This window comes from Daucus carota, chromosome 4 (genome assembly GCF_001625215.2).
Source record: "Daucus carota subsp. sativus chromosome 4, DH1 v3.0, whole genome shotgun sequence".
Classification (NCBI taxonomy): Eukaryota; Viridiplantae; Streptophyta; class Magnoliopsida; order Apiales; family Apiaceae; genus Daucus; species Daucus carota.
In genome coordinates this window covers 38,784,711-38,798,551 of record NC_030384.2, presented here as the reverse complement: position 1 = coordinate 38,798,551, position 13,841 = coordinate 38,784,711, and the positions used below count along the sequence as shown (strand labels likewise).

The 13,841-nt window shown below is 34.8% G+C and overlaps 2 protein-coding genes across 2 annotated transcripts; one reads left to right on the top strand and one right to left on the bottom strand.

Annotated features, from left to right (window-relative positions):
• The first annotated feature begins 1,388 nt into the window (after positions 1–1,388).
• LOC108216680 (putative receptor-like protein kinase At3g47110) lies at positions 1,389–5,656 on the top strand. The gene is made up of 4 exons (XM_017389508.2): positions 1,389–2,301; positions 2,379–2,744; positions 2,939–4,930; positions 5,077–5,656. Exons 1-4 carry the CDS (start codon positions 1,548–1,550, stop codon positions 5,457–5,459), a joined length of 3,495 nt encoding a protein of 1,164 aa, XP_017244997.1. The 5' UTR covers positions 1,389–1,547; the 3' UTR covers positions 5,460–5,656.
• On the bottom strand, positions 5,595–9,901 carry LOC108216681 (probable LRR receptor-like serine/threonine-protein kinase At3g47570). Its single transcript, XM_017389509.2, has 4 exons — positions 9,249–9,901; positions 8,853–9,143; positions 6,241–8,235; positions 5,595–6,155 (listed from the first exon to the last, which is right to left on the bottom strand). The coding sequence occupies exons 1-4, from the start codon at positions 9,856–9,858 to the stop codon at positions 5,779–5,781; spliced, it is 3,273 nt and encodes a 1,090-aa protein (XP_017244998.1). The 5' UTR covers positions 9,859–9,901; the 3' UTR covers positions 5,595–5,778.
• Positions 9,902–13,841: the final 3,940 nt, after the last annotated feature.

Here is a 13,841-nt window from a genome sequence, read left to right as displayed (position 1 = left end):
TGTCCTTACATATATATAGTAATACATGCGAAATATGACCAATAATTTTAAGGATAGACAGTTTCAAAAGAAATATGCGAAAAATACATATTATAAAATTTTCGCTATGATGATAATATACTCATCGTTAAGTTTTTGTTTTAGTCCACGAAATTTTCAACCTAACTCACCTCTCTTTGATTGTAACATATGCTATTTCTTCTCATTAATTATCATTTATTTTTTATCTTCAAATATTATTTTACATCACCATCTATCACTTTATTGTATATTTTCATATTTGGGTAATATATATTATTAGAATTTTATTGGGAAACTTTTCCTCTAATAGTATGTAATACTCGTGATACTATCTTATATAGTTGTAATATTTATATCAAAGATAACTAAAATATTCATGTCCTTAAAATCTTGTTAAAGTACTGAATATTCCAAAATAATTAAGCTACATGCAACTAGGATTCCATAAAGTAGTGTTATTGGTAATAAATTTGATACAAAATTTTGTTATAAAATGATACTCCTTCCATCTCAAATTAAATAAGGTCGTTGACTTCGGACACACTTTAAGGTCTATTGACCGCATAACTATATTATTTATTTTTAAAATTTTATTTTTGCAAATAAAAATTTAAATATGAAATTTTTGTTTACAAAAGAAAAATCAAAAAAAATAAATTTTAGAACTTGACGGTCAATGCACCTTAAGTTACGTGTCCAAAGTCAAAAAGCTCATCTAATTTGGGATGGAAGGAGTAATAAACTGATTTAATTGAAAAGATTAATACGTATACAAGATTTTATTATTAATTATTATTTATTTATAATTCATAAAATATATGATACATGTTATTTTGTACCCATCTCTTTATCCCCATATCCGTCATATTCCAGGTACTAAATGTCTAGTTTTAGTGCAATTTTTTTAATCAAAGTTTACTGCAATTTTATTAAAAAAAACATTGTTGAAAAAACGGATTGTTAATTTTTATCACTTTAAACGTTTTCATAATTACTACGTGGACACGTGGGTATTGAAGAGAGATGTCAATAACTTCGTATCAAAATTTTACTTATCGCCCCCTGCGAAGGCTGCGATGCTCTCGGTCATTCTTAAGTTATTCGGTGCCTTTCTGATATTTATTTTATAAGTCGTCTCCTTTTAATTTTCCCAAATCTTGCCATAACTAATTGACCCTCGTCACATGAAAGCAGAGTGAAAATTAGGTGATTATAGATTTATAGTCGACTCACTATCATTGACATGAAAACAATACTACGATGTTCACATGCCGCGTGACACAATTACTGTACTTTGTGGAAATTTTGTGATTCTCTACATACCAAACCAAATGCATGGACAGTGGCTACATCGCTCTCGGCATAGAGTGGGGTACCTTAAGTCGGCCACAATGGAATATGTGACCTCTGAGACATCAGGGGTTGAATCCTTATTCTTGTCGAGGTTTTTCACGGAAACGATCTCTCTCTACATAGATACAGACATTTAAATTTGTGGTACGGCCATTTGAATTCATTTTAAAGGTATGGGGATCTTAAATTTTGTTCTGTCGACTACTGTTTTCTTGTTAGCATGTTCAGCTCAGAAAACCATTCTAGATGATCGACATGCTCTTAATGCTTTCAAAGCTCACATCACCAGTTCTGATCCTAGTAACATACTGTCTCTGCTCTGGTCTGAAAAAATCACGACATGCAAATGGGAAGGTGTTTCTTGCAGTGTTCGTCGCGAAAGAGTTACGGCCCTCAACCTTTCAAACATGAACCTCACAGCCACCATTTCTCCGCATTTAGGCAACCTCTCTTTTCTCTCTTCTCTTGTCCTCAAGTTCAACAATTTTCATGGCTTTCTCCCAGTGGAACTGGCAAATCTGCGACGTTTACGACGGTTGCATCTGCAATATAACAACTTATCCGGAGAAGTGCCAATTTGGCTTGGAAATTTTCAGCATCTTGAAGAAATAGTGCTGTCTAACAATAGTTTTACTGGCTTCATACCATCTTCTGTGTTTAATAGCTCCTCACTCACAGTGCTTAGCCTCGTGGCCAATGATTTCTCTGGCACTCTACCTGAGAAAATATGTGATAATCTTCCAAATTTGGAAATGTTGTCAGTTGCTATAAATAGGCTTCATGGACCAATTCCAGCAAATTTATTCAAGTGCATGAAGCTGCAGACACTGTCACTGTCATATAATCAATTTAGTGGAAGCATTCCGTGGCAAATTGGAAATCTGACAGATCTCAGGGAATTATACCTTGGTTTCAACAGCTTTAGAGGTATAAACTCGTAGTATTTACCTTATATTTTGCGCGCACATAGTCTTCTGATATTCATGAATCTCTTGGATGTCCAGGAGCAATGATTCCACGGGAGTTTGGGAATCTTGTGCATTTAGAGATACTGGACATCCCTAGTGCCTCTTTAACAGGAACAATTCCATCATCTATTTTCAATATGTCTTCCTTGAGAAATCTTGATTTGGAAAATAATAGCCTTTCTGGAGGCCTCCCTCAGGACATTTCTTACAATCTCCCTGCTCTTCGAAATCTCTCCTTTGCCAAAAATCATTTAACAGGAAAGATTCCATTTAGCTTGTGGGAATGCCAGGGAATTCAAAGTATTCTGTTGAACAACAATGAGTTCACTGGAAACATAGCAGAGAATATTGGGAATCTTACTTCACTGCATTACTTGCACCTGAAATTCAACAAGTTGACAGGTACCTCAAAACTTCATTACTAACTATCATTATCTATCTCTCTGCTGTGGTGTGCATAATGGTCTATCATATTCTTAATTTATCTTCTTTCTGGAGGTAGACTAAATCGTCTTTTTTTTACGTATAAGGGGAGGGGGGATGTCTACTGAGAGGGGGTGTGTGGATGAACATTTAACATTACTCTGTTGTTCTAGGGACTTTGCCAAGTGAGATGGGCAACCTTAAACCAGAGTTTCTTTTCATTGGAATCAACAACTTCACTGGCCCTGTTCCATATGGTATCTTTAATATCTCAACTTTGAGATACCTAGACATGCAGTTCAACAATTTCTCAGGTCATCTTCCATCAGACATTAGGCTGCCAAATCTTGAAGGGCTGTCCTTAAACAGCAACAAGTTTGATGGATGGATCCCAAGCTCTATTACCAATGCTTCCAAGATCTTTCTAATACAGTTATACGACAACTATTTTGATGGTCCTGTACCTAGTACTCTTGGTAACTTGAAATTCCTGAAGAATTTGCATCTTTCAGGCAATGGATTAACCAAGGAGTCTGGAACTTCGCAATTGAGTTTTTTCAACTCCTTGACGAACTGCAAACTTCTAGAAACACTCACGATATCACATAATTATTTTAATGGTTTCATTCCAAATTCAGTGGGGAATTTATCTACTTTTTTATATTACTTTGAGGCTTATGAAAGCAACATTAAGGGAAGCATTCCAGTTGAAATCGGAAACTTGAGTGGCTTGCAAGTGTTAGAATTGTATGGAAATGAGCTGACAGGAACTATTCCAACAACAATTGGAGAATTGACAGAGTTAGGGCGCTTGAGGCTTTCGGGAAATAGATTACACGGATCAATCCCAAGTGATCTTTGTAATTGGAAAAGTATTGCAGAGCTTGATTTAAGTCGGAATAGGCTAAGTGGCTCTATACCAACATGTATGGGAGAACTGATAACTCTGGAAAAGCTCAATTTACACACTAACGAATTAAATCATACAATTCCATCAAATTTTTGGAGCCTTTCGAAGCTTGTACATTTGAACTTGTCATCAAATCTGCTGACTGGAAATATTAAGCCAGATATTGGAAGTTTGAAAATCGCAACGCAGATAGACTTATCAAGGAATCAGTTATCTGGTGTTATTCCAGCCACTGTCGGAAAAGCTCAAGAGCTAAATTTTCTGTCCTTGGCACATAACAAACTGCAGGGTTCAATTCCAGATTCATTCAGTTATCTAAAAGGCCTGGAACTCTTGGATCTTTCAGATAACAATTTATCTGGAGAGATACCACATTCCTTGACAACAATCAGATATCTTAAATATCTGAATCTATCATTCAATATGCTGCAAGGAGAAATTCCTACTGCTGGATCTTTTGCAAACTTTTCAGCCGAATCCTTTTCTCATAATAATGGCCTTTGTGGTACTCTTTGGCTCAATGTCACACACTGCAAGCCCCAGAGCATAAAAAAGTCAAGGTCAGATCTGGTGCATTTGCTAAAATATATATTACCACCTTTGTTATCTATAGTATTTATTGGTTTTGTGGTGTATATATGGGTGAGCCATTACAAGAAAAATCCCAATTTACCAATTGAGAATGAGTTGTCGCATGTTTCTTGGAGGAGGTTTTCACATTATGAACTTAGAAGAGCAACAGAATCATTTAGTGAAAGCAACTTACTTGGGACAGGAGGCTTTGCATCTGTCTATAAAGGGACACTTTCTGATGGGACAACTTGTGCTGTAAAAGTTTTTAATATTCAGTCTGAAGAAGCAGTGAAGAGTTTTGACTGTGAAAGTGAGGTATTGGTTAAAATTCGACACAGGAATCTGTTAAGGATCATTAGCAGTTGCAGCAACTTGGATTTTAGAGCCTTGGTCTTAGAGTACATGCCTAATGGAAGCCTTGACAAATGGTTGCATTTGCCTGATTTTTGTTTGGATATTTTGCAAAGGTTAAACATAATGATAGATGTTGCAAATGCCATTGAATATCTACATTCCGGACAGACCACATCAATTATTCATTGTGACTTGAAACCTAGTAACATCTTGCTTGATGAAGACATGATCGCACATGTTTCTGACTTTGGCATTGCTAAGCTGCTGGGTGAAGAAGAGTTTAGAGCACAAACTCAAACCTTGGGAACAATCGGTTATATGGCACCAGGTAGGGTTCTTCAATATTTAATTCTACTAATTGAGTGAATATGCTTAATGGTTTTGCTTCAGCCAATTCAGCATTTTTCTTCTCTTGTAAAATTGTAATAAACTGACAACTGCTATAATATTTACTTTCATTGTAAAATCACGCAGAATATGGAAGTGAGGGAATAATATCTTCAAAAGGGGATGTCTACAGTTTTGGCATTATCTTGATGGAAGCATTCACAAGAAAGAAGCCAACAGATGAGATATTCTCGGGGACAATGAATCTAAGAAGTTGGATATCTGAAACTTTACATGGTTCTTTCCTCCAGGTTGTGGACAGCAAGTTACTGGAAAGAGTTGATATACATACATATGCAGATGAGCAATGTGTGACATCGATATTGGATCTAGCCTTGGAATGTTCAACTGATTCAGCTACCGAGAGGATTACTATGAAAGAAGCCCTGCGTCGACTTGAGAAAATAAGAGTGGTGTTCCAGATGAGCACTAAAGCTGAAGTCAAAGCTAAAGATGAAGTTGGCCAATGACTGGTCCTTAAATCAGGCCTTCTGTTCCTCCTAATTTATCTCCATAACAGTTTGGTGTCACACCAGATTTAATAGTATACTAAATCATTCAACATTTTGTTTAGAAATTTATATACTACAGCAACTCTTGGGTCATCTTTTACTCTATTTATCTTATATTTTTATTGAAAACAAATTCTCTTACATTATTACAAACTGCAAATCTGCTCCATACACCTCTCTGTAACTGAGAGAGTATGTTGTTCTACAAGACTGACTAACCATGTTCATTAGGCAGGCTTGTGTGATAGAAAAATACTCACATACTTGCTACATTAGCTTACACTTCATAGTCATTGAACTCACTATCAATCATATGGCATTTGTCCAGAAACAAGGTCTTTATTTTGTGTAGTCTGTTCAAAACATCTTCCATATCAATACGTTCAACAGGTGAATTCCTCAAACAGTCCATGGCCAAATTAAAGATGGACAATGCACATTGTTTCTTGGAAGGCAAATGCTTGTCGTTTCTTTCTCTCAGCTTCGTGTCCAAAACTTCAGAGCTACTCAAGGATTCTTTTACCCAATCTTTCAAGCTCATTTCACCAGAAAACATCTCTTCAGTTGGTCTTTTTCTTGTGAATGTTTCCAACAATAAGATACCATAGCTGTAAACATCACCTCTTGCAGTTACTATTCCTTCCATCCCGTATTCTATTTTATGACACAAGACCATAGGAAAATTAGTCAATTAAAGTATATTCTACGGACAAAAGTAAGTACAAATTTAGAAACTCACCTGGTGCCATATATCCGATTGTTCCCAAGGTCTTAGTTTGCGCCAGAAATTCCTGCTCACCTAAGAGTTTGGCAATACCAAAGTCACAAACATGTGCAATCATATAATTATCAATTAGGACATTGCTGGGTTTCAGATCACAATGTATGATTGGTGTTGAACAGCGACAATGTAGGTAGTCCAAGGCTGATGCAACATCTATCATTATGTTTAAGCGCTGTAAAAAGTTCAAGCAATATTCCTCAGAGTGCAACCATGTTTCGAGGCTTCCATTAGGCATCCACTCCAGTATCAAGGCTTTAAAGTCCAAGTTAGTGCAACTGCTAATGAGTTTTGTAAGATTCCTATGCCTCACATTACGGAGGACTTCACATTCAGCATCAAAACTTTTTAAAGCTCCTTCAAACTGCATATTGAACACTTTCACTGCAACAACAGTTCCATCCAGAAGTTCTCCTTTGTATACGGATCCAAGACTTCCTACTCCAAGTAGGTTACTTTCACTAAATCCGTTTGTTGCTTGTAAAAGCTCATGATAAGAAAACCTTCTCCAAGCATGAGGCGATGAATCTTCTTGTGTCAAGATGATGTTTTGATTTCTTCTTCTCTTTATCAAAAAAGCTACAGCCACTAAGAGCACTGCTGCAACGATAAGGGGCAAAGTATACTTTAAGAAAGCAATGTTTCCTGATCCTGATTCCGGAGTAGCTGATGCTGGGCACAACCGGACTTTCAATCTTGGTGCACCACATAGACCATCATTTTGCACATAAGACTGACCAGTGAAGTTTTGAAATGGACCTCCCGTTGGAATTTCTCCTTCAAGTTTATTGAAGGAGATGTTAAAATATCGAAGATACCTAAGTGACTCCAAGGATTTTGGAATTTTTCCTGACAAATTGTTATTGGACATATCCAAAATTTCTAAGCCTTTCAAGCTGCCTAATGATGGAGGAATAGGCCCTTCTAGTTTGTTATGAGACAAAACAAGATAATTCAGAGATTGAGCACCTCCAATAGTGGCAGGTATATTGCCTGAGAACTGATTCCAAGAGAAGTCCATTTCAGTTATCGCCCTCAACTTTCCAACCTCTAACGGTAGATATCCAGATAGGTAATTTGTTGACAAATTTAGTCCAATAAGATCTACACGTTTCCACAAGGTTGATGGCACGTTGGAAGTTAACTTGTTTGAATCCAAGTATAGTCTTGTTAAATATGGTAGCTCTCCCAAGCATGCTGGAATCGATCCCCAAAGTTGGTTATCACTCAGATACAAGTCCCCCAACTTTTCCAACAAACAAATTTCATTCGGAACAGATCCATTCAGTTTATTGTGTTCAAGATAAATGCGTTCCATATATTTCAATCTCCCAATTGTGCTTGGAATGATGCCTGTCAACTCATTACTATCTAGAGTTAACACATTCAAACTGCTCAAGTTTCCAATACCAATAGGGATCTCACCTTTGATTCGACTATTAAATGCTGAAATTATTTGGAGAGAAGTTGAGAGATTACCAACTACAGCTGGAAGGGCACCATGAAATTGATTCAATGATATCTCAATTGTGTCCAAATATCTGCAGTTTGTTAATGAATAGAAAAATCTCAACTCAGTACTAGATGATTCTCGTGTCAGATTGTTTTCTCCAAGATATAGCCGCCTCAGGGATCGTAAACTGCCTAGTGTATTGGGTATGTAGCCACTAAATTGGTTGTTGATCATACTAACGATGGTTAGCTTAGAAGCATTAGACAAAGAGACTGGGATAGAACCACTAAGTCTGTTGTCATTAAGAGAGAATTTCTCGAGATTTGGAAGCCAATGGCCAAAGCTTGCAGGAAGATGGCCATAAAATTGGTTGGAATCAAAGGCAAACATTCTCAATGTTGAAATGTTGAAAACTTCAAATGGTATTTCACCTGTTAGCTTGTTCGCGGGAACAAAAAGTTGCTCTAAGTCAAGATGGCCGATCTCAGCTGGTAACACCCCTGCTATACGAACACCTTATCAGTTTTTGTAAAGCATAACGTAACGTAGAATGTAAAGTGATAACTCAGCACAGTAAAAAGATAAATAACAATACATAAGTATGATACTTGAATCAACAGGTTGAAAATCCGATACGTGCAGAATCAGATAATCCAGTAAACTGAAGTGATCACCAACCCACTGAAAAAAGTTTGTTAATATGTTTAAGCCTCACTCAAGAATAAAGTTCAAGACGTTCCAGGAAACAAATAGTCTAACGATTCGATAACAAGTACCGGTGGATTCCAGTATCGACACTCTTGAATATTCTTAATATGAATATGAAGCAATTCTAACCGAGTATGAACTGATCAATGCTATCAGAAGATTGTACAAAACTCAGATTCAGTGTTAGTCGTTTGTAAACCAGATCAGTGCACTAAATGTCAATACGTACGAAGCTGTCCGGTGTATTTATTCAACGGAGAATTGATCAAGTCTAGCAAGCTGTTCTCGTAATAGAATATGACATAAAATACAAACACCTGAACAACTTTTTTCATAACATTTGAAGAACTCGAAAACATAAATATAATGGCAACAGAATATGAAGTCAGCTACTGAATTTCGGAGGTACCTGTGAAGTTGTTAGTATTGAGGTCTAAAATTTTGAGCAGTGTGAGATTTCCAATTTGTTTAGAAATGCTTCCTGTGAAGTTATTCTCTCTCAGGGATAACACTTGAAGTAGTTTGCATCCCCACAAGCCAGCTGGAATCTGACCAGTTAAGAGATTGGTTTGTAGATTGAGATATCTTAGAAGTGGGACATTCCATTGTATATCAGATGACAGGACCCCTGAGAGTTTATTTATGCTCAAATCAATAGTTTCTAAGGAAGAGATGTTGAAAAGAGTTGATGGCACAGGCCCTGTAGAAAGAAACTTCTTATTAGTTATTATAAATTGATAATTTGTTGAAAACATGGAAACGTGAAAGAGACACGGAGAAGAAAAGAATGTACCAGCGATCATACCATGGATAATGTTTGTATCGAGATACAAATGCTTGAGATTCGTCAGGTTTCCTATATCTTTAGCCAGTCTTCCGTCAAATGTGTTGTTTTCTAATGCAAGATATCGAAGCTCCCTGCATGAGTATAAACTTGCTGGAATTTCACCATGAAGCTGATTCGAGGAAAGGTAAAGTGCTTTCAACCTAGAGTGGTTGGAGCACATATTGACAGGTAGATTATCAGACAGAGCATTGTCTGATAAATTAATGACCCTTAATGCAGGCATGTTAAATAGAACATCTGGTAATGAACCTGAAATCTGATTGGATTTCAAGTCTAACGAGGTAAGAAACGAGAGGTTTCCAATATGCGGAGCAATGGTGCCCTTAAAACTCATCATAGACAAATTTAAGGCAGTCACATGTTCTTGACTGGCGTCGCAGGAGACGCCAATCCAGCTGCACATATCGGATCCTCTAGTCCAGTTCTTGGCCAAAATTTGACGCGGGTCATCAGTAATATACGATTTCAAGGCAAGAAGTGCAGATTGGTCGGGTGATAAGCAAAAGATACAAGAAGTGCTGATAAGTGTTGCAAGTACTAGTGCAAAGAACAAGCAAGTTGTTGCCATTATACCTTGCAGAAAAAAAATGTACCAGTGATTACGTTTTAGGAGTAGCTAGAAATATAATAATAAATGTTGAGACATCCTCCTCTCTTTTTTATTATTTGACGTTTTGATTTTTGGCCCACATATTTAGATGAGTTGATCGGATAATAAAAATTATTATTTTTGATTTTTGTGAATTAAAATTTTTTTATTATTAAAAATTTTGATAATATATTTTTATTCAAAAAAATAAAATTTAAAAATTAATAAATTTAATTATTTAGTCAAAACACTTAAAAAAATGTGTCCAAATTCAAAACGTTAAATAAGAAAAACAAAGGGAGTGCTATTGACAAGGGGGTGTTTTAAGTGGATTTTGATCCACTGAAATTGCCAACCACATTCCAAAGGGTGATAATTCATGACCTCTACCGGTTTTATGCCTTGTACCGGTTTCGCTAAGTATTAAGTTTGTGTTCATTTGGCTGAATGGAATTGAAGCAGAATGAAATGAATTTGTATTCTAACATAATGTCGATTAAAAAATATTTATAATTTTTATTGCTTCAACCATTTCATTCATATTGATTTTAATTAAAATTTTAACTCTCATATTTTGAAAAGAATACTCATTCAAATTCTACATCATGTTTCATTACAATATTTATCACAAAAAATTTAAACTCATTTATATTTAATCACAATTATCTCATAATTTTTTCTTTCTCCAAAAAACTTTTATATAATGTTCCATTTCATTCTCCGCTCATTACATTCTCTTTTCATTCTATTCCATCCAAGTAAATACAATCTAATATCGTGTTTGGTTGGGTGAATAGATGGAATGAGCGGAAAAAAAAAGAAATACCAGAGAGTAGAACGAAGTACTTGAAAAAATAAAAAGAATGATGTAAATTTTATATGATTACAATCGGGTAAAATTTAGGTACCAGAAGAAACGGAGCATTTTTTTCACAAAATGGAGGGTTTGGCTCTAGTCAAGGGTGATTGGAATGAATGGTGGAAAGAATGAAACTGCGAGACATTCAACTAAATAATAATCCAAAGAGTTAATTACACTTTGTAACCCCTAAGTATGTTCTAAACGCAATTTAGTACTTGAATTTTAAAACGTGGCAATATGCACCCTACACTTAATATTCCCGTGCAAATTGTAACTCCTAGTCACTATTCCGTCCAAATATGTCGTTAATTTTAACTGTTTGAGAGATAACAGTGTGTGTATTAGTTTGTAACGGCTATTTTACCCCATGTGACCCCTCAAAAATTATGTATCATATTATGAAATTATTTCTGAACACACACAACAATGTAAAAAAAATTAAAATAATTTTTAAAATATGTATCTAGATTTAGAATCTGAATTTTTCTTTTTACATAAAAGATGTAACTTATTTTAAAATTTTAAAATAAATACATATTTAAAAATTATTTTAATTTTTTTACATCGTTGTGTGTTTTCGAAAATAATCTCAAAATATAATACATAAACTCTACTTTTTTATTTTAAGCAAGAATCACTTATATTAAGCTAACCCAAACGACCCCTTAACTCTCGACCTCCCGCAAGTAGGGCTGTAAATCGATACGGAGTATCCGGTATCTCGGCTCATATCCAGCTCGAAAATATGATACATGTCTCATATCCGTTTTGAAAACGATCCAAATCTGGCGGAAAAATTAAGCCCGTATAATATATGATCCCGGATACGTGCACACCTATACCCGCTCAGATTCGGTCTCATATAATTTTTCATAATATAATCCTACCCGAATAACCGAATATGATCCACGGTTCATATTCGATTCAAAATCATATACATATTATATTTTAACACCATCATATTTGCAAATAAATAGCCATCATTATATAAAATTTTAAATCTTATTTAAGTTTATATCTTCATAAAATATGATTTATTAAATATGATCATGCTTATTATCTTCATATATATTTAATAAATGATATATATACCAACATATAACTATAAGTTTTAATTTAAAATTATTATACTTTATAATATTATGTTTACTTAGATTAAATGATAATTATTCGAACAACTGAAATAATAATGATATTTAGTGTTAGTGGATCATATCCGGCTCATATTCGATGGATCATAAACTACCCGATTAAAAAATAAAAAATACGATACTGGATTATATCCGGTTCAAATCCGAATCTCAAATACCCGGGATCGGCTTATATCCGAATAAAACGATCCCAGACTCAAATCTGGACAAGCTAAAAATAATATGATCGGATACTTGAGCATAAAAGTACCCGGGATCACCTGGATCATTTTACAGCCCTACCTGCAAGGAGGTAAAAGAGCTCTTTTAATCTTACTCAAACGTTCCCTTGGTCAAACGCTCCCTTGGTCAAACGCGCCATGATCAGCGACTTATTTTGAGCATCCAGTATCAAGGTCAAAAGTTGATTTGTCTAACTTTTTCTGCAGTGCACTCTTGACTTTTGTGCCTTATGTTAGACTTTTTTTTTTTTGCTAAATACCTTATGTTAGACTTATTAGTTGGTCCTGGTCCCAGAAAATTATGGGTAGAAAATTTTTCGGTCATTGAATGTGATCAGAATTTTTACAGGGTCACGTCGCACTGAGAACTCTTGGCCTAAGAAGCCTGAAACCTTTCTGTATTAACAAGTGTTTTATAATAAGCTTAAATACCTTTCTGCCATCCAAATTTGGTCTGTTATACACATTTGCCATCAAAGTATGAAAATATACGGTTCGACCCTGCAACTTCGGATAAATGTACTCCCCGACCATGATCCACTAAATAAACCAAACCGGCGCTCATTTGATATGCACCCGCGTGAAAAGAGAGTGAGTGGGTGTTCAAACCACCTGTGCTTGTCTCCACTCTCCATCTCCATACTCTCTCTCTTGTTTGTAGCCCCACAAGTTCTAAGAGCTTTTGTATTTTAAATATGTTTTATTATCATATAAGTCCTAAAATACTAATAAATGATAAAATTTAATAATTGGTATTTATTATGTTATACTATATAAAATAAAACACAATATTTATATATATTCAAATAAATTTATCCAAAAATTAGGTAAATGTAAACTCGAAAATTAGTAATAACAAATATAAGATCAAAATATAAAACAAATATAAGACCTATTTGACTATACCAAAAATTAAAGTCAAACCTAAAAAAATATATACACATCTATACTATACTATAATATTAAAACTGAAACATTGAAAGTTTGATCAGTCGGTACTTGGGCTAAAATACGGGCCTGTCTATATATCAATTATTCTTTTTAATTAAAATATGTTATCTTTTTTTATATTTTCTTATAACTAAAAAAACTCCATCATTTAAAATAATATCGAGAAACATAGTAATTACCTTTTTAACTAAAACACATTATCATTTTTATATATTCGAACTAAAAACAGATCTTCTACGATTAACACAAGCTACATATATAAAAATATAATACTATTATAAAGGACGGAGAGAGTAATTTGGGATGGAGGTAGTAAAATATCAAGAGATCCCACCATACACTGATACACATGCTTGGATGAGCTATGGGTGTTGTAGTGGGTTACCAATTAAGTGGGCAGCATACCAATACGGGATCACCTATAGGTGTTATAGTGGGTTACCGATTAACTGGGCTGCAGACCAATACTATCATTTATATGTGCCGTAATACATTGACGTGCATGTGTGAACAAAACTTGACAGTTGACACCATGAAATTTAGGATGTGGTCTCCTGCCTTTTATTACGGCCTCGTTTGCTTGTTTTTCATAACAACGAACCAGAACTAAAAAAAATCAAATTGAACTGCATAAATTTGAACCCGTTTGATTCTAATTTTTTAATAACTAGTTGAGAAGCTGCGCGTTGCGGTGGCTTATAAAAATTATATTACCAATACTAATATATAAAATTGTAAAATTTGACTATAATTTATGGTGAAAAAGTAAAAAATAAA

Excerpts from the sequence above, each read along its gene's own strand:
- LOC108216680 (XM_017389508.2), top strand. The coding sequence starts at position 1,548 with ATGGGGATCTTAAATTTTGTTCTGTCGACTACTGTTTTCTTGTTAGCA. Across the intron at positions 2,302-2,378 it reads TGGTTTCAACAGCTTTAGAG|GAGCAATGATTCCACGGGAG; the intron begins GTATAAACTCGT and ends TTGGATGTCCAG. Across the intron at positions 2,745-2,938 it reads GAAATTCAACAAGTTGACAG|GGACTTTGCCAAGTGAGATG; the intron begins GTACCTCAAAAC and ends CTGTTGTTCTAG.
- LOC108216681 (XM_017389509.2), bottom strand. The coding sequence starts at position 9,858 with ATGGCAACAACTTGCTTGTTCTTTGCACTAGTACTTGCAACACTTATC. Across the intron at positions 8,236-8,852 it reads CAATACTAACAACTTCACAG|GGGTGTTACCAGCTGAGATC; the intron begins GTACCTCCGAAA and ends TTCGTATAGCAG. Across the intron at positions 6,156-6,240 it reads AATCGGATATATGGCACCAG|AATACGGGATGGAAGGAATA; the intron begins GTGAGTTTCTAA and ends GTCATAAAATAG.